At 39.4% G+C, this 21,408-nt stretch overlaps 1 protein-coding gene across 1 annotated transcript in view; it reads left to right on the top strand.

Moving 5' to 3' along the window:
• Nucleotides 1-21,408, top strand: part of ATP8A2 (ATPase phospholipid transporting 8A2) — a 654,052-nt gene that overhangs the window by 169,565 nt on the left and 463,079 nt on the right. The window contains exons 14-18 of the mRNA XM_017537537.2: nucleotides 9,212-9,300; nucleotides 9,687-9,731; nucleotides 13,036-13,111; nucleotides 19,703-19,808; nucleotides 20,535-20,617. Coding sequence (XP_017393026.1) covers nucleotides 9,212-9,300; nucleotides 9,687-9,731; nucleotides 13,036-13,111; nucleotides 19,703-19,808; nucleotides 20,535-20,617 — 399 coding nt within the window. The remainder of the gene's footprint in view (nucleotides 1-9,211; nucleotides 9,301-9,686; nucleotides 9,732-13,035; nucleotides 13,112-19,702; nucleotides 19,809-20,534; nucleotides 20,618-21,408) is intronic.

The following is a 21,408-nucleotide window of genomic DNA, read 5'->3' as shown; positions in this document are numbered from 1 at the left end:
TGCCTGGTTATTCAGTGTCAGACTGGGGACTTTGGGTTGTCTGTCGAGATTTGGCTTCCCAAGCTTTCCTGCCCGGTGTACGAACGATGCCATATTTCATCTCCCTGGCTCCTCAGCATCCCTCTGTGAAAATGCAGGTAACATGGCTCATTCATCTGAGGGTTAGAGAAACTCCTTTATGCTTTCTTCATTTTTCTTTCCTCAGGGATAAAGTGAATTCTGTGATGGTTTGTGTATCATTTTTGCGTTTATTGCCAGAAAACTGAGGCTCAAGTTTGTAGACTAAAATAGAACTTTGTAGACAAAAAAAGCAGATGATTCTGTTTCTTTGATATAATTTTCCAAACCTACTTAGAGTTAATTTTTGTCTTTATCTTTCCTTAAATTGTTTATATTCATATAAGTGCTCTTAAATTCTTAGTATAACAGGATGGATTGTTATTACAGAGAATGTCCTTGGCACAGAGCACAAACCCTCCCACCGCCTTTGGGGCTCTGGTCACATAGGGCTGGGTACAGCACCTAGAGCAGGCCTTAGACCTTGGGCTTTCAGTCCTCATTTGTTGTTGTTTTTGTTTATGTTCTCTCATTCTAGAATGGCCTTGTCAGTTCCCTTATCTGTCTGGTAAAATCCTTCTCCTGTAAGAATCAGTGAGTTCTTGGCGCATACCAGCTAAATTTGCCTCCTCTTTGAACTCTTCTGTAGCTTTCCCGGCTTGGCTAGTCTGTCTTCTATGTTCCCATAACAGTCTTTCCAAACATAAGTACAGTAAAATAGGGGATATGAGTGATGTAGTATCCATTTCTCTGTGGAGACTGTGAGGGAGTGGATGTGCCCTATATAAGGTCTTTGGTTGCCTCTGTTAGTTTAGCACAGTGTGCGGTATATATTTGTTCACAGGTGTCACTGAACTGGACCTGAATAATTAAGGGATTGAAAGTGTTCAAGGGGTACCCATGGATGCTTCAATAACTCATCCTAACTGAGGATATGGGGAAAGTTTGCATCGGGAAGAGGTTTTAAGTTGGAACTTTAAGGATAAGTTAGAATTAGCTAATCTTAATAAGCCATTATCATAAAATGTTCATTTTTAATTTTTTTTAAGGCAAAGCAATGGGGAAGGATTCCATATTTAATAAATGGTGTTGGGGAAACTGGCTAGCCATATGCAGAAAGCTGAAACTGGATCCCTTCCTTATACCTTATACAAAAATTAACTCAAGATGGATTAAAGACTTACATGTAAAACCTAAAACCATAAAAACTCTAGAAGAAAACCTAGGNCTCACTCCTTTGCACTGTCATGTGTATTACATCTGTATATAAGTTCAACAATGCAATTTTATGATGCTTTTTGTAATTGCTTTTTAAAAATTGAGTATAAATACCTATAGAATTATCATTACTAGTGTCCTTTATTTGTTTATGTGGATTGTAATTACTGTCTGGTATCTCGTCTTTCATCCTAGAGAACTTCTTTAGTATTTTTTGCGTTTGTAATTTGTCAGGTATATATTTGTTTATACCTTAGAGATATTTGTAACTAGTGGAACTTAGAGATCCTATTTAGAAACTCCTTAATTCTACAGGAGAACAGGAGAGCAAAGTAATATGTCAGGAAGAAAAGCAACCAGCAGGAACAATGGAAGGCTTGGTAGTGAGTAGGAAGTAAAAGGATTATGGAAAGGTAAACTACTGGCCAGCTCCTTATCTTTCCGTCACAGCCATCCCCCAGAACTCTAACCTGGAATCAACTACAACCATTTGATGTAATTTTCTGGGAAAAAAAAACCAATAACTATGCTTTGGGGCCATTACAATTCTCAACCTCCTTCCAATCGTAGCCTTTTGCTACCTTTATTCTCATTCTAGTTCCCTTTGCAGGCTGCTTTAATACCAGTTAAACCCTGTTGCAACATTCTCTTTAAGCCTCTTGCTAATAAGTTAAGAAGATCTCACTATTTTACCCTTCAAGCAGAAGATCATGGCTGTCAAGGAAAGAACTTCCCCTTGATACCCCAGAGCTTGTGCCCCTCTCTTTCTCTCGCATTGTCTGTTCCTCCTGGAGCTGACGCTGCCTCTGCTGTAGTGGACTCCATCCTCCAGGACCCTGTGCCATCTTTAGGAGTCTTGTTCCCTCCAGACATCTCTTCTCTTCTTTTTAATTAGATTCAAGCTGTCTCTCTTTTTGTCTGCTTCTCTTGTTCACAATTTTGTCCATCTTTGCAGCTGTTTGGGGTATCCCCAATATACTTGTATCTTAGTGAGGTTGTAGGTATTCCTTACAGCCATTTCAAACGCCCGTCTTCTTTTCTACATTCTTTCAAGTTTGCTTCTTTTCTCTGTTCTTCAAAACTTGACACCAGCATTTCTTCTTCTGGATAGCCTTCAGTGACCATGTCTTTCCACTAGAAAGCCTCCTGTAAGCTTCTATTTAATAGATGCATCCTCCTGGCTGGTTACATTGCAGGGCCTGTGTGCCTCCTACAGAAACCAGCCATTGAACTCGCAGTTCCTGACATACAGGAGGTGCTCAATAACTATTTTAACTTGAATCTCTAAATAAGCCAATAGACTTCGGTTGTGAACACCTTTCAGATACTCTGGTTTCTTTCCACAGACACAACTTCAGATAATTTTGGATACAACCTGCTGACGTTTATCATCTTATACAACAATCTTATTCCCATCAGTCTGTTGGTGACTCTTGAGGTTGTGAAGTACACTCAAGCCCTTTTCATAAACTGGGTGAGTATTAAAGCAGAGTTGAATTGCTATTTTCCAATGCTATTTCAGATCTTTTGACATTTAATCAAGCACTCAGAAAAGAAGAACTATATTCGTTTACCATTAGGTCCAGGAGCTTAACTGACCAGGGATGACCAGTGAGGGTGTTCCTGGGGAATGGGGAGGGCAGCGGTACCTATGAAAACATTGTTGTGAAGATTGATCAGATAATGGGGTGGAATCCTGAGCTGGTGTTTGTCATCCAGCTGCACCTGCTGTTGAAGCTTCTAATGTCTAATTAGTGCTGAAGAAAAGGCCTCCTGGGTGTGTTTACTATAGTGGTCACTTGCATATCAAAATTCATTGTGACAGTCAACTTGGATTTGATTGTAAGGATGGAGATAGGATTTGTAAAAGACTGCCACAGTGCTTAAGCCATGGACTTCAGCAGCCAGTATTTGTAGAACAGACACTTTGATGTGCATTTTTATTTGATCTTCACAACAATCCTGTGAACAAGGTCAGAATCATGAGTTAGTCTAGGTTGTGAAATGATTATCTTGAAACCAAATCTTTTATAAATATTTCTTTTTTGAGACAAAGTCACGCTCTGTTACCCAGTATGGAGTACAGTGGTGCAATCTCAGCTCACTGCAACCTCCGCCTCCCAGGTTCAAGAGATTCTCGTGTGTCAGCCACTCAAGTAGCTGGGATTACAGATGTGCGCCACCATGCTCGGCTAATTTTTGTGTTTTTAGTAAAGACAGGGTTTCAGCATCTTGGCCAGGGTGGTCTCAAACTCCTGACCTCAAGTGATCCGCCCACCTCAGCCTCCCGTAGTGCTGGGATTACAGGCATGAGCCACCATGCCTGCCAATCTTCTGTATATTAATTCCATGCTTCCCCTTAAATCACAGGGTTTCTCTATCCTAGTCGCCACTGTATTTCACCCCAACATTTAAAATGAGCATTTATATGAAAATAAAAGGGTTTTAAATTACCCATTCTTAGCTTCTTTTCTGTGTTAATCTGAATGAAGGATTAATATCTATTTTCTGAAATGCTGTCTCTTGTTCTCTCTTTCAGGACACAGATATGTATTATATAGGAAATGACACTCCCGCCATGGCCAGGACATCAAACCTTAATGAAGAGCTTGGGCAGGTGAAAGCCTCTTTGAGAACTTTGGAAATGGTGACATGAGCATGAGGGGACATGAGCGTTAGCAGAAGAACCATGGAGAGGTTTTGCAAAAATACTTCTCTGTGAACATGGCTAGAACGTCTGAAGAGCTGTATAATACTTTTGAATGTACCATTAAATACAAGTGTTTCTCAGTTTTTACTTGCTTTTCAAGACACAGCTATATCGTATCACCCAGAAGTAATGTGTGAAAAAGAAAGAAAGATGTAATATAAAAAATACAGTGCAACATCATTTGGGACCCTTAAAAAAGTATTATCAGGAGCAAATGACAGGGAAAACAATGGCTAAGATACTCACATATTGAGTAACCCTACAAAGCATGTGGGGACCAATGTAGAGGACATATATCCCTCACATGTTCTGGATTTTTTTCTCTGGAATATTCTAGGGAATGGTATCTTTTCTGCCTTGACCCCTGAACTCCTATTGCCTTTACTAAGTTGTGCTGTGCATTGTGTCTGCGTCTGACAAAAATTCCTGTAAGGAATAACCTCTTTTAAAATGTTTTATGTAATTTAATTAATTTATTTTTTCAACTTTTATTTTAGATTCAGAGGGTACATGTGCAGGTTTGTTATGGGTATATTGCGTGATGCTGAGGTTTGGGATATCAGTGATCCCATCACTCTGGTGCCTGAGCATCGTACCCAATAGTGTTTCAATCCTTTTCCCCAACCCTGTCTAGTAGTCCCCAGTGTCTGTTGTTCCCATATTTATGTCCTTGAATATGTAATGTTTAACTTCCAGTTAATAAGTGAGAACATGTGGTATTTGGCTTTCTGTTCTTGCATTAATTCACTTGAGATAATGGCCTCCAGCTCCATCCATGTTACTGCAAAGAACATGATTTCATTATTTTTTTCTGGCTGTGTAGTATTCCGTGGTGTATATGTACCACATTTTCTTTATCCAGTCCACTGTTGATGGGCACCTAGGTTGATTCCATGTCTTTGTTATTGTGAATATTGCTGTGGTAAACACGCTGCGTATGTCATTTTGGTAGGGTGATTTGTTTTCCTTTTGATACATACTCAGTAATGGGATTGCTAAGTCAAATGGTAGTTCTGTATTAAGTTCTTTGAGAAATCTTCCACCGCTTTCCACAGTGGCTGAACTAATTTACACTCCCACTAATAATGGATATGTTCCCTTTTCCATGTGGCATTGCCAGCATCTGTTGTTTTATTGACTTTTTAATGATAGCCATTCTGACTGATATGAGATATTATTTCATTGTGGTTTTGATTTGCACTTCTCTGATGATTAGCGATGTGGAATTATTTTTTCATTTTTTTTTTGGCCGCTTGTATGTTTCTTTGGAGAATGTCTCTTCATGTCTTTTGCTCATTTTTTAAAATAGAGTTGTTTGGTTTTTGCTTGTTCAGTTGTTTAAGTTGTTTATATATTCTGGATATTAGACTTTGTCAGATGTGTAGTTTGCAAATATTTTCTCCCATTCTGTAGGTTGTCTGTTTACTCTGTTGGTAGTTTCTTTTGTTGTGAAGAAGCTGTTTAGTTTAATTAGGTCCCACTTGTTGATTTTTGAGAACTAACCTTTTTTGATGCATTACCATTAAAGATTTTTATTTGATTTTATACACCCTATTTAAACCCACCAGGAACCCTAAGGGGAGGGGGTTGTACCTTCATTTTATAGAGAAGGAAAGGAGTAAGTTATGAAGGATGCCTGGTTATTCAGTGTCAGACTGGGGACTTTGGGTTGTCTGTCGAGATTTGGCTTCCCAAGCTTTCCTGCCCGGTGTACGAACGATGCCATATTTCATCTCCCTGGCTCCTCAGCATCCCTCTGTGAAAATGCAGGTAACATGGCTCATTCATCTGAGGGTTAGAGAAACTCCTTTATGCTTTCTTCATTTTTCTTTCCTCAGGGATAAAGTGAATTCTGTGATGGTTTGTGTATCATTTTTGCGTTTATTGCCAGAAAACTGAGGCTCAAGTTTGTAGACTAAAATAGAACTTTGTAGACAAAAAAAGCAGATGATTCTGTTTCTTTGATATAATTTTCCAAACCTACTTAGAGTTAATTTTTGTCTTTATCTTTCCTTAAATTGTTTATATTCATATAAGTGCTCTTAAATTCTTAGTATAACAGGATGGATTGTTATTACAGAGAATGTCCTTGGCACAGAGCACAAACCCTCCCACCGCCTTTGGGGCTCTGGTCACATAGGGCTGGGTACAGCACCTAGAGCAGGCCTTAGACCTTGGGCTTTCAGTCCTCATTTGTTGTTGTTTTTGTTTATGTTCTCTCATTCTAGAATGGCCTTGTCAGTTCCCTTATCTGTCTGGTAAAATCCTTCTCCTGTAAGAATCAGTGAGTTCTTGGCGCATACCAGCTAAATTTGCCTCCTCTTTGAACTCTTCTGTAGCTTTCCCGGCTTGGCTAGTCTGTCTTCTATGTTCCCATAACAGTCTTTCCAAACATAAGTACAGTAAAATAGGGGATATGAGTGATGTAGTATCCATTTCTCTGTGGAGACTGTGAGGGAGTGGATGTGCCCTATATAAGGTCTTTGGTTGCCTCTGTTAGTTTAGCACAGTGTGCGGTATATATTTGTTCACAGGTGTCACTGAACTGGACCTGAATAATTAAGGGATTGAAAGTGTTCAAGGGGTACCCATGGATGCTTCAATAACTCATCCTAACTGAGGATATGGGGAAAGTTTGCATCGGGAAGAGGTTTTAAGTTGGAACTTTAAGGATAAGTTAGAATTAGCTAATCTTAATAAGCCATTATCATAAAATGTTCATTTTTAATTTTTTTTAAGGCAAAGCAATGGGGAAGGATTCCATATTTAATAAATGGTGTTGGGGAAACTGGCTAGCCATATGCAGAAAGCTGAAACTGGATCCCTTCCTTATACCTTATACAAAAATTAACTCAAGATGGATTAAAGACTTACATGTAAAACCTAAAACCATAAAAACTCTAGAAGAAAACCTAGGTAAAACCATTCAGGACATAGGCATGGGCAAAGACTTCATGACTAAAACACCAAGAGCAATGGCAACAAAAGCCAAAGCAGACAAATGGGATCTAATTAAACCAAAGAGCTTCTGCACAGCAAAAGAAACTATCATCAGAGTGAACAGGCAACCTACGGAATGGGAGAAAATTTTTGCAATCTATCCATCTGACAAAGGGCTAATATCCAGAATCTGCAAAGAACTTAAACAAATTTACAAGAAGAAAGTAAACAGCCACATCAAAAAGTGGGCAAAGATATGAACAGACACTTCTCAAAAGAAGACATTTATGCAGCCAAGAAACATATGAAAAAAATGCTCATCTTCACTGGTCATTAGAGAAATGCAAATCGAAACCACAAAGAGATACCATCTCATGCCAGTTAGAATGGCAATCATTAAAAAGTCAGGAAACAACATATGCTGGAGAGGATTTGGAGAAATAGGAATGCTTTTACACCGTTGGTGGGAGTATAAATTAGTTCAACCATTGTGGAAGACAGTGTGGTGATTCCTCAGTTATCTAGAACTAGAAATACCATTTGACTCAGCAATCCCATTACTGGGTATATGCCCAAAAGATTATAAATCATTCTATTATAAAGACACATGCACACATGTCTATTGCAGCACTGTTCACAGTAGCAAAGATTTGGAATCAACCCTAATGCCCATCAATGTTAGACTGGGTAAAGAAAACGTGACACATATGCACCATGGAATATTATGCAGCCGTAAAAAAGAATGAGTTCATGTTTTTTGCAAGGACATGAGTGAAGCTGGAGACCATCATGCTGAACAAACTAACACAAGAACAGAAAATCAAACACCGCATGTTCTCACTTATAAGTGGGAGTTGAACAATGAGAACACAGACACAGGGAGGGGAACATCACACACCAGGGCCTGTGAGGGGTTGTGGGTCTGGGGGAGGGATAGCATTGGGAGAAATACCTAATGTAAATGACGGGTTGATGGGTGCAGCAAACCACTGTGGCACATGTATACCTATGTAACAAACCTGCACGTTCTGCATGTGTACCCAGAACTTAAAGTATATTAAAAAAAACTATATATATGTATATCTATAAAAAACTATATGTGTGTGTGTATATATATATATGTATGTGTATATATACACACACACGTATATATAGTTTTTTATAGATATACATTGTATATCTATAAACTATAAACTATATATATACACACACTTATATATAGTTTATATAGATATACAATGTATATCTATATAAACTATAAAAAACTATATGTGTGTATATACATATACATATATATACACACGTATATATAGTTTTTTATAGATATACATTGTATATCTATAAACTATAAACAATAGTTTATAGATATGCAGTAAGTCTTAGAGGTATGGAAAATTTAGTAGAATCTGCCTTTTAGTAAGCAGGGATTCTTTCTGCCTTTATGTATATCTATAGATATACAGTACATATATGTGTGTGTGTATATGTATACACACACACACACACACACACACACACACACACACACACATAAAGGCAGAAAGAATCCCTGCTTACTAAAAGGCAGATTCTACTAAATTTTCCATACTTCTAAGACTTACTGCATGTAAAAACTTGTTTAAAGTATTAATTACCACTAGGGTACTAATATTATATTTAGATGTAGTATTATATTTAGATGTATTTGACTTCTTTAGGAGCTTTAATAACTTGAACTCCCTTTGATCGTTTTCAAAAAACTTCTCAGTGTATTTGTTTATATTGCATCATTAAGAAAAATTACTGAGTAAGCAATTCCTGTAATCAGTACCTCTTCTATACAACAGTAAAACCCTGCTTCCCTAGACCAGTTATCTGGGATTTCTGGAAGATATCTAGCACTCAGCAAGTTCTGTCTCCTCTTTGGAAGACCACTGAGAAACTGGAGTTTCCTCTGGAGGCTATTCTGTTAATTACTCTCCCTCACTAATTCATGACATCATTTCTCAAATGATACGTGTAGAGTGATGGTGCATAACATTCAGTAGCACATCATTCCGTCAGAGCTCTGACTGCAGCTTCTTCTGCATATTCTGGTATACTTTGACCATATCATTAGTTGTGGAAGAAGGTTTGTAAGTGGTCTAAATATTAAAGTATTAATATATTTTTGTTACTAATTAGCTTGCTTTACGGAAATCTACCTGTTTCATACAGGTTTTGAAAAGTATAGACGGAAAGATTTCATTTATTGATTTTTGCATCTTAATGCTTCTTGATGTATATTTTTTCTATTCTTTGATTTAGGTGAAATATCTCTTTTCTGACAAGACTGGAACGCTCACATGCAATATCATGAACTTTAAGAAGTGCAGCATTGCTGGAGTAACCTATGGGTCAGTGTGTTTATCACTTACTGAAAATTTGCTTGTATTCTTTCAAGAAAATAAGTTTACTTTTTAGCAAATTAGTCAAATATCTTGCCTTTCTGATGTTTTGAAAGGATCTTTATCCTTTCCAAATAAAAAAATCTGAATCCTTTATAGTGGATTTAGATATGTAGTAACTATGGAATGTGTTTATAACTGAATGGATCCCAAATTAAACTCTGAAGAGTTAAAAAGTGGTTTATTTCTGCAAATATTAACTTGGTAAGAAGTCCCAGAGAACCTGTAAGTTTGTATATCTAATCAAAGAATTATCCATTTACTCATGTTTTGATCAGAATGTCTGTCTTTTGATCACTGTTTTGTGACCACTCTGTTTCCCCTTTCTCTGACAGTCACTTTCCAGAATTGACAAGAGAGCCATCCTCAGATGACTTCTGGTAAGTAGATTCTAGCACTTCTTGACACTGTAGTGGAAAAGCCTTTGGAATATTATTTATTTATTTATTTACACTTATTACATTTCTATGGCCCAGGCTGGACTGCAGAGGTACAGTCATAGCTCACTGTAGTCTCAAACTCCTGGATTCAAGTGCTTCTCTTGCCCCAGCCTCCTGAGTAATTAAAACTACAGGCATGCACTACCATGCCTGACTAATTTTGTAATTTCTTTTTTGTGTGTGGAGATGCAGTCTCACTGTGTTGCCCAGGCTGGTCTCAAACTCCTGGCCTCAAGCTATATTGAACCTTTTGGGTTGATCCTCCAATTTTATTATTTTTTGCTCTCATTTTCCATAATTTTTTTGTTTTATTTTCTGCTATTTTTTTCATCTTGATCTTCTACCCTTCATCATGAGTTTTTCGTATGATCTCACTTTCAGTTTTCGAAAGTATTCCCCTAACCTTGGTTTTGCATTCTGAGTTTTCTCTGCTCTTCTCCCATCCTCCCTACCGCCCACCCATGGTGTTTTCATTTATTTTCCATAGGCTTCCTTCAAAGGCCTGTTGATCGTTAGCTATGTGCTCATATATTTTTATTATTTTCTTTTGTATACAATATATGTAACATAATATTTACCATTTGACTCTTTTAAATGTACAATTCAGTGGCACTGAGTATCTTCATGTTTTGCAGCCATCAGCATCGTTCATTTCTAGAACTTTTTCATCTGAAACCCTATCTGTTAAACAAAAATTCTTCATTGCCGCCTGCCTCCAGACCCTAGTACCACCATTGTATTTTCTGTCTCTATGATTTTGCCTGTTCTAAAGTACCTCATGCAAGTGAAATTGTACACTGTTTGTGTTTTTGTGTTTGGTGTATTTCCCTTAGCATGTCTTCAGGGTTCATCCATATTGTAGAATGTGTCAGAATCTCCTCTCTTTGGAAGGCTGAGTAATATTGGATTGCATGTATATGCCTTGTTTGTTTATGCCGTCATCTGTTCATGGGCATTTGTGTTGCTTCCACCTTTCGGCTACTGTGAATAACGCTGCTGTGAACACAGACATACAAGTATCTGTTTCAGTCCCTGCTTTCCATTCTTGGGGCTGTATGTCTAAATATGGAATTACTGGGTCATATGGTAATTCTATGTTAGACTTTTTGAGGAAAAACCATGCTATTTTCCATAACAGCACCACCATTTGACATTCCTGCCAGTGATGCACAAAGATTTCACTTTCTCCACCTCCTGGCCAACACTTGTGATTTTTCAGGTTTTGTTTGGTTCGTAGTACCCATCCTAATGGGTATGAAGTGGTACCTTATTGTAGTTTTGATTTCTGTGTCTCTTATAAGTAGTGATGCTGTCTGTCTGCACGTGTTTTAAAGCTTATATACAAGAAACCTGATTGCTAGGGCTGTGTGTGGAGTGGAGACGCTGTGGTTGATGACTCCGGGAGAATGATCTGCTAGGACTCACTAATGTATTAAGGGATCCCTGGATGTCAGTGTCTGTGGGTCTTCTTGTCAGGTGGTCAGCTTTCTTTTCATAAAAAGAACTTTCTAGTTTCCTGCCAAGGGCTATAAATTTGGTGGCAACTGTTTTGGAAGCTGCGTGGAGACAGTCGGCCAGTGATTGTACCTTTCAGCCTATATAGAATTTCACTTAAAACCCTGCTTTGGGAGGACGCCCAAGCCTACTCACATGTGCGCCTGTGTGCCCAGTGTCCCTGGGCTCAGGACTACTCTGGTTTAATTTCTGTAAAAGATAAGCATTTTTTTTTCCTTTGGCTGTGGAAGATTCAGTTGTCTGGCTGCATGGGATGCGGGAGGGTTTTCAAAGACGGAGTATTCCTCAAGTGGACGTGGAGCCTGTGCTGTCTTCCTCCTTCCTTTACCTCACGGGTGCTTGTGCTGCCATTTGCTCCACCTCCCCAGTGCCCTGCCGAGGGCATCAGCTTGCATTTCAGGTGCTCCCCTTTGCGAGCTGTTGATTGCTGTTTTCTGTGCAGCACTGCACTCTGATACCTATTTAGAGTTAAGACTGGCATACACTCTGCTGTCGTGTCTTCTTTCATTGTCTTTGCCTTGACAATGTTGAAGTTTCAGGAGGGAGCTGGGCATGGTAGCTCATGCTTGTAATAATGCTAGCACTTTGGGAGGCAGAGGTGGGTGGATGACCTGAGGTCAGGAGTTCAAGACCAGCCTGACTAACGTGGTGAAACTGCTCTGGAAAATCTTACATGACAAGAAACCCAAGCAACACTCAGGGGATCGGAGGAACATACTTTATCATGCTGGCAGGCCCAGAAGGGTTCGCACCCAAAAGTCTGGACCCCAGCTAAGAAAAGTACACAGTTTTTACAGGTAAAGGGGCAAGGGAAGTAACTCAGGACTTTAGACAATGCAGCAGGTTTTAGACAATGCGGCAGTTTCTCTTAAGGTTTTCCAGTTAGTAAACAATAAGCTGATGTACAGAAGCAGAAAGAGGCAATTACTAACAAAAATAGGGACATTCTCCAAATAGGGATGGTTACAGACAACTTGTGACAAAATTCTGGGCAACATTTCCACTTCAAAACCCCATCTCTAATAAAAATACAAAATTAGCCGGGTGTGGTGGCACGTACCTGTAATCCCGGCTACTTGGGAGGCTGAAGCAGAATTCTTGAACCTGGGAGGCATTACAGTGACCTGAGATGGCGCCATTGCATTCCAGCTTGGGCAACAAGAGCTAAACTTTGTCTCAAAAAAAAAAAAAAAAGAAAAAAAAAGTTTCAGGAGGGAGTGGAGATAAATGATCCATCACATTTGCTTCAGTGTGATAGCTCACAGCCATCATATTGTTTCCTTTCTTGTAATTGTTTGTCGTCTTCCCTTTCCTACATATGAGCTCTGGCCATAAATGATTGTATGTGTACAGTGCAATACTTCCTTTTGTTTTATTTGCTTTGAGCAGACACTCTTGGAAGTTTTCTCTGGTAGAAGTGATTCAGGGACCAATTGAAATGGCAGTTATAATATCAATTCCTGGTTTCTGCTTTTCCTCCTTGTAACTATTGTTCCTTGTAACTGTTGTTCTTAATAATAACTCATAAAATATTTTATTTATAGTAAACTCCAGGATTATTGTTTTGAGGTTTGAAATAATAGTACAGAATTCCAAGTCTTTAAAAGTTTAATGTGAATCTCTATAGGACTTTAAGTACGGTTCTTCCGGAGGGCAGATTCTTTCTAGGTTTGGGTTAACTTAACAGAAACTTTTGAATTGAATAGATCTTCTCTGTTCTCTCTTACAGCCGGATGCCTCCTCCCTGTAGCGATTCCTGTGACTTTGATGACCCGAGGCTGTTGAAGAACATTGAGGATCGCCATGTAAGTGCTCTGTTTTACTTTGAAGACAGCAAATAGATACAGTGCACCTTCCTTTGATATATATGTGTGGTATTTTGTGAGTTGCAGTTTTAAAGCCTGGGGAAAGTCTTGATTTGATGGTGTGAGTCCTTCTGAGAAGTGATCTTAGACAAATGCTTTGTGGCGAACGCTGTGCATGAATTAGTGTATTTAAATACACGGTGACTTTTTTTTTAAAGTAGCACACCAAGGTTAAGGCAAATCTTGCCGCAAAATTCTGTAACAGTTCAAATTTCGTTGCTTTGTAAGATTTCTGCAGTGCTGTTTTGTCACAGCTGTGAATCTAAGAGGTCAAGTGTAATTGCATATCCTTTGACTTAGGATACTTTAGGAAACACAAGTAAGATATGTATAATAACAGGTAGCATTTATTGCATTCTACTGTGTGCCAGGCAATTAACATCTATTTCCTTCAGCATTTTAGTCAGCATTTGAGTCACATCTGGGAGGCGACAAGGAAGTTAAATAAAAAATTAAATTGACCGTTAGTTACCCAGCACATAAATGGGAAATGAGCCTTAAACCTCAGTGTGTTAAATTTTTAACTGTGACATCACACCACTTCAAATCAGCATTAACTGCAGAATCGCATCAATTCACCGTTACTTATTTATTTTTCCATAAGTTATTGGGGTACAGGTGGTATTTGGTTACATGAGTATGTTCTTTAGTGGTGCTCTGTGAGATTTCGGTGCACCCATCAACTGAGCAGTGTACACAGCACCGTGTTTATAGCCTTTTATCCCTTGCCTGTCTCCCACTCTTCCTGCCAAGTCCCCAGAGTCCACTGTATGATTCTTACGTCTTCGTGTCCTCATAGCTTAGCTCCCACATATCAGTGAGATCATACAATGTTTGGCTTTTCATTCCTGAGTTACCTCACTTAGAGTAATAGTCTCCAATCTCATCCAGGTCACTGCAAATACTATTAATTCATTCTTTTTTGATGGTCGTTTGGGTTGGTTTCACAATTTGCAGTTGTGAATTATACTGCTATGAACATGTGTGTGCAAGTATTTTTTCCTGTGGGTAGATCCCAGTAGTGGGATTGCTGGATCAAATGGTAGTTCTACTTTTAGTTCTTTAAGGAACCTCCACATTGTTTTCCATAGTGGCCGTTCTAGTTTATATTCCCACCAGCAGTGTAGAAGTGTTTCCTGATCACCACATCCGTGTCTACATCTACTGTTTTTTGATTTTTTGATTACGGCCATTCTTGCAGGAGTAAGGTGGTATGCCATTGTCGTTTTGATTTGCATTTTCCTGATCATTAGTGATGTTGAGCATTTTTTCATATGTTTGTTGGCCATTTGTATATCTTCTTTTAAGAATTGTCAATTCATGTTCCTAGCCCACTTTTTGGTGGGATTGTTTTTTTCTTACTGATTTGTTTGAGTTCGTTGTAGTTTCTGGATATTCGTCCTTTGTCAGATGTATATATAGTGAAGATCTTTCTCCCACTCTGGGGGTTATCTGTTTACTCTGCTAACTGTTCCTTTTGCCATGCAAAAGCTCTTTAGTTTAATTAGGTCCCAGCTGTTTGTCTTTGTTTTTATTGCATTTGCTTTTGGGTTCTTGGTCATGAAATCCTTGCCTAAGACAACGTCTAGAAGAGTAGTTCACTGTTATTTTAAAGGGTACTCTGAAAAATGCCAACTTAGAAAACTATTCAGTGATCAAAGCATTTCACAACTAGTTGTTAGTATAAGTTAGATATGGTGTGATTAATTTTGTTTCTGAAAAACATTTCTAGATTTAAAATTAGGTAAACATGAGAAAAATTAAAACTTTATCTTTCCAAAAATCCGAAATTTTAAAGAGACAGATATATTTAAAACTTTTTCTAAGTTTTCGTGAGGAAATCCTGCTTTTCTCTTTTGCAATTAGTGCCTATTTGCTGCTAGCCGTTCTGAGATGTGGGTGTCTAAGGTTCCCACACCCACGGGCTGTGATGCTGCTGTTCCGACTCAGTTCTTGGTGAGGCTGGCGAAGTGGCCCAAGCCCACAGAGGATGCTGCTGGAGTCTATGTTCTGTTTCAGTCACAGACAGCTCAGAAGTCCTTTCTTGGATTCTGATCTTAGAGGTAGATCCAGCTTCTAGGCTAAAGGTTCTCCAAGCAGAAGAGTGGTGCCACTAAAGAATCATCTCTGCAGGAAGGTGGTTTTGATCAAAGATGTCAAAGAAACAAGTGTACTTTGAGTACTCAAGAGGAAACACGTGTTTTCAAATAGTATTCAGGTCGAGGGTAACCACAAAGGTGGGCAGCTGAATATATCTGTTCAAGTTGGGATGGTGACTGGAAAAGGAGAAAGTGGCAGGGTGACATAGGAGCTCCGGAGACTGCTCTGGGTTCAGTTTCACGAGTTTGCCTTCCTAGATCAATAAGGAGAAGTAGCAGAGGAAATGAACACAGTGTATGGAACATCACAGAATTCCAGTATTGGGCTAGGAATAGCAGCAAACTATTGGATCCCCGTTTACATCAGAGACTCATTTATTTATCCACTCATTTTGAAAACAGTTTACAGCAAACCTAATTTATATAAAATACCTTGCTCTCGGTACTAGGGGAAGAGATGAATAAAAATTACCCAAGTGATACCTGTTCACTGGGGAAGCAGATATGTGAAGTTCTTAGGAGCCATAGTACGCTTTTGCAGGATAGGTAAGGTGCAACTCCCCGAGGAAGTGATTTTGGTTTGTGTAGACAGAGAGGAATTCCATTCTCTTTGGTGACTGTCATGGCTACCATAACATGTGAGCAGTGTGGCCACCCACACAGAATGGTATTTGCACTGACATAAAGATGGGATGGCATAGAATCTCAGTGGCCTGGGGCAAATTCTTACTTGGAGAAGAGCTCCTCTGGGGACCCCCTACGTGCTGCTGGGATCAGAGTGTTTGAAAAATTTCAATACTTGGCTCAGTTAATTTCTGACTCTCACAGGTGTTCTCTCCAAAGCTGGCCCTGGACTGGTGTTTTGAGTCCCTGTGAAGTTTTGGGGTTTTGACTGTCCATCCCACACTCTTCTTGAGCCTGTCTCTGTTGATGTTTGAATGAAGATCTGAGCAGAGCTAATTCCTCTCCCATTGCCTACCCTCCTGAACTAAATTGCCTTTTAGTTTAATGAGAAGCATTGAGAGTAGGGACAGCTGCATCCTCTGTGAAAAGGAAGTGCTGTCATGGGGACGTTATGATGATGATCCAAACACAGGGACTCTGGAATTTTAATCTGGGTACTCATAGTTTCAGTACAAGCATAATAAGGAATTGATTGATTGATATGGGAATTTATTTCCTAATTTTTAGTAAAAGCCTCCTAGCCTATGTATACCATTTTAAAGTTTTCTTTGATCCTTGAGGCCTTCTGAGGTAGTCTTCACCTTGGCTCCTGTGTTAATTAAACTCTTTGACATTTAACATCTAGCTTCACTATAATAATGAAGACCATAGAATAGGCTCCAATATTTTTCTTTGAGGATATGTGGGATTGAATTACATGTACCCATTCAATGTATTTAAGCAGTTTAAACACAGGGCCTATTAGATTACTTGTTCATTTTGCCAAAATGTTTGGGGAGAGGAAAGAAGTATTTGAGGATTTGCGGCTGCACATGCCCCACATTCTCATCTAAATTGTCTTGAGACTATTGACTAAAATTAAAGCATTTGCCTCAAGAAAACCTTTACTTTCCTCCCGAGGGAATCCTTCCACTTGCTACAGAATTTTCTTTTTTCCTATGTCATCATTTTGGGTCCTTTAGGACTATGTTAAGCTTTGTGTGGGCTGATAGCCAAGATGGAATTTGGCTCTTAGAGAATCAACCAGTGAGAAATTTTGGAGGACAATTCATGCATTCCCCTGCTTACATTGCTAACCAGTGTGTGGGACACATTTCCAAAGGTTCACCAAGGAAGAAGATATAACTTTCTTTTGAATGATTATGCCTAAGATTTTTGAGCTTGAATCTTAAAGAAGAAATCATTTATATATATATATATATATATATGTGATTTCGATAATTTGTGGCTGCAATTTGGCTTGCAAAACAATTTTAGACATGTATCATTTTCTGCTATTTTAAATTCATCAAATAAATAGAAAATATTCATTTCTACATATATGGCATTTTGTATATATTAAAAGCTATTAACTGAAGGAAAAATATTGTATGATTCTGTTTATATGAGGTACATACAATAGACAAATTCATAGACACAGAAAACAGAATAGAGATCACTGGGAGTAGAGAGAAGAGAGAATGGTGTTATTGTTTAATGGGTACAGAGTTAATGCTGGGGAAGAGGAAGTTTTGCATATAGATAGTGGTGATGGCTGTGCAGCATTGTTGAATGTATTTAAAATGCCACTGAATTTTGTACTTACAAATGGTTAAATGATAAATATTACAAGTATAGTTAACCACAATAAAAACTTTTCTCTACTAAAACTACAAAAAATTAGCTGGGCATGGTGGCGCGTGCCTGTAATCCCAGCTTCTCAGGAGGCTGAGGCAGGAGAATTGCCTGAACCCAGGAGGCGGAGGTTGCGGTGAGCCGAGATCGCGCCATTGCACTCCAGTCTGGGTAAGAAGAGCGAAACTCCGTCTCAAAAAAAAACAAAAAAAACTTTTAACTTCTAAGAAGATACACACACACACACACACACACACACACACACACACACACACACACATAGGAATACAAGCATCCATAGGCTTCTGATTAATTTTGTCTCTTCTCCAATTAGAGAATGCAAAAGGAAGAAAACCAATGATAGGTTAATTTTATTTTAGGATTAAAAAAATCTTTATGAATTTTGTCTGGCTTACCATTCCAGGTAGAAAGCTCAATTTGTGTGTTCAATTCTTTCTAACTCTTAGAAAATATTTCACTATTAGGTTTATTTATTTGTAAAATCTTAGACCCTTTTTATGTTGTTTCATTATGGGACAAGGTTATGTTCAGGATTGGATAGTTCTCAGGTACAGGAGAAGGCAATCTTGAATTGAAGCTAAATTCTTACGTAAAGTGCTTTTGGGGAAAATTTCTTACCATTTTTGCAATGTAGGCCTTGGGGAATGCGTAAACTCCTTAAGCTCACAACTTCACTGAACTATAGTTTAATGTGCATTCTTTTCATGATAAGAAGTAGCCATGTGAATAGTTGTGATTTGCTTCCATAAAATTTCTCTAAAGTCACATTCACAAGAGAGAGAAGAAACTAAAAATATTCTTATGGAATCATCATCCATTTATGACTAAAAAAACAAGAACTCCATAAAAAGAGGAAGCACATTGCTGCTTCCTTCACATGAAGATATAAATCTATCTCAATTTTATAGCCAGTTGCCTATTTAAAAGGGATACATTAGAGACATTGACATTAAAATAATAAAATAAGGAAGCTTGGTTATCACTCCTGCATTGAACATAATTCTGGAAGTGTTAGCTCATGCAGACAGGTGAAAACTGAAAGTTTATATATTGGGAGGAAAAGGGAAAACTTCTCATTTGTGGATGATATAATTGTCTGCCTTGAAAACCTAGGATAGTCAACTGGAATTTAGAGACAAGTAGAAGCTCAATAACAATTTGGATATTAACGTACAAAAATCAATGTTTTAACAAGAAACTACTGTAAAATGTAATGGAAGTAAGATTCCATTCATAATATAAAAGGCAATAGATAAAATGCCCCACAAACTACTTCATGTACAGTGGACACTGGAATAGTTTTTCGAGCAAATAAAATAATTAATAGATATATTCCAGGTTGTATATTTAGAATATTTAGAAGCTTTTAATACATAGGAAGACACATTATTTTCTTAGATGGAAGACAACATTATTTTCCCACTAGTTATATATGTGCTCTAATCCCAATTAAAATTATACTTTTTTTTTCCCAAAGAAGATAAAAGAATTTTATTAAATACATATCCAGGGCAATTCTGGTTTTTGTTGCTGTTTAATAGTAATGGATGAGAGATGGCCTGCTTTATGGATGTTGAGAGATTACAAACTTAAGGAGTAGGCACTGTATGGAACAGATGTGGGAGAGGATGGGAGCATCTTTTGTTTGTGAGGCCTGGGGTACAGCAGTGAGGGGAGTGGAACACATGCTTCCAGGGGATCTTACAGGAGTGAGGCAGCAGCACATGGGTGAAGCAGAATCACAGGGGAGGTGGGAGCACGTGGGGAGGCGGGAGCACGTGGGGAGGCAGAAGCATGTGGGCGAGGCTGAGGCTCAGGGGACGGCAGGGTGTGAGGAGGTACAGGCTCTTTCCTCTTTGCTCTCCCCATCTCTTGAGCTAACGTGCAGGAGCTGCATTCCAAGAGAAGCCCAGGGAGGAGAGCATGGGAGAATCAGCTTGGGGACCCCAGACCAGGGTGCCAGGAGGGGGATCTGAAGTCCATATTAACTACCTCTATTCTATCCAGCAGGGGGCAGTAGGATGACTGAATGTTAGGTGGGGATCTGTTTGTGTGAGCCCTGGTGCCTGTTGAAGGTGGTGTCACTGACAGTAATCCTGCCTCACGTTTGCAGCCCACAGCCCCTTGCATTCAGGAGTTCCTCACCCTTCTGGCCGTGTGCCACACAGTTGTTCCTGAGAAGGACGGAGATAACATCATCTACCAGGCCTCCTCCCCAGGTGAGGGCTCTGGCCAGATGCGCCCTGCTGGCCCCTTTTCAGGAGACCTGGGTGTTGCAGTTATTCTTGGAGATGCTGCGGTGTAGCCTGACCCACAGATCCGGCTGTCTGCTGCTGTCCTCACACTGTGGTCAGGCTCTGGCTATAGGTGTTAAAGCTGTAGAGAGCCCAGGATGGGCACTCCTGACTCTCATCACCCTTTAACAGCAAAGGGAGGACCCTAGTCAGGTTGCATTTCCCAGCAGAGGTGATTGGGCTTGACAGAACTCGGATGAAAGAACGGAGTTTGTTTCTTCCTCATCTCCCACATCGCTTAGATTTTCCACCTGCTGGGGAAGCCGCGTGGGGGTACTCTTTACTCACTTCCTGGGGCTTGGGAATCCCACAGTACAATTAAAACACTGCCTTGCTCAGAGGAGATATTTGGTGGGAGTCGTGGGACTATTACTTAGGTTAATTGGAGAGAACTTGATCCCAAACGAGAATAGCAGGAATATAAATCATTCTTGCCCTGGTGAATTAGCATGGATCCAAGCCCCCTCTAACAGAAGTGCTCATTTCAGAACCCTGGTGGTAGGAAGAGCTTCTCCGCCCTGAGTCCTTACTACTGTGCAGATAACACCAGGCCTCCAGTAGAGTGGGTTTTGTTAATTTGAGAAGTGACACCAAACAGAATTCCGTCATTACCAGTGACATGTCAGTGTTTCACCTACTCCCAATTCACAGATGAAGCTGCTTTGGTGAAAGGAGCTAAAAAGCTGGGCTTTGTCTTCACCGCCAGAACACCATTCTCAGTCATCATAGAAGCGGTGAGTAACGCACGTGTTCACATGTCAGATCACCTACCTTTGTGAAGCTTGTGCATCTGTGAAATGGCATGCCTGTTGTAAATATAATAGCTAAATGTCTCTTTTGGTGAAAAATTAGACCTGTGAAAAACTGGAGTTAACATGATTATATTAGCTTGTTGGAGGTGTTTTGCATTGCAGTACTTTTTCTCCCTTAAAGATGCTTTTCCATGTATCTTTCATACCCTGATGTGAAATCCTTTGTAGCAAAGAACTTCACAAATCTACTCTTTGTTCTATAATAATTGGGAAAATAACTTACCACTTGTCTTTAGGGCAGGTTCTGCATCTCTTCGTAGCCTCAGAGCCTGAGTTCTTAATCAGTGGGGCTTCACAGTCCACTGGGCTTCAGTCTCTTCAGCTGGGAGAGGAGTCAGAGCTTAAGATTTTTGTTGGTGTTGTTTATATGGAGTCTCACTCTGTTGCCCAGGCTGGAGTGCAATGGTGCAATCTCGGCTCACTGCAACCTCTGCCTCCCAAGTTCAGGCTATTCTCCTGCCTCGGCCTCTCAAGTAGCTGGGATTACAGGTGCCCACCACCAAACTTGACTAATTTTGCTATTTTTGATAGAAACTAGGTTTTACCATGTTGGCCAGGCTGGTCTCGAACTCCTGACCCCAAGTGATCCACCCGCCTTGGCCTCCCAAAGTGCTGGGATTATAGGCCTGATCCACCGTGCCTGGTTTTGATCTCTTTTATCTATGTGAGGGATCCCCCACTGCAACTGAAGTCAAGGGGTTTATACATTTTCT

The sequence above is a fragment of the Cebus imitator genome, unplaced genomic scaffold (genome assembly GCF_001604975.1).
Source record: "Cebus imitator isolate Cc_AM_T3 unplaced genomic scaffold, Cebus_imitator-1.0 Scaffold103, whole genome shotgun sequence".
In the NCBI taxonomy this organism is placed as follows: Eukaryota; Metazoa; Chordata; class Mammalia; order Primates; family Cebidae; genus Cebus; species Cebus imitator.
This window is presented reverse-complemented; position numbering and strand designations above follow the sequence as displayed.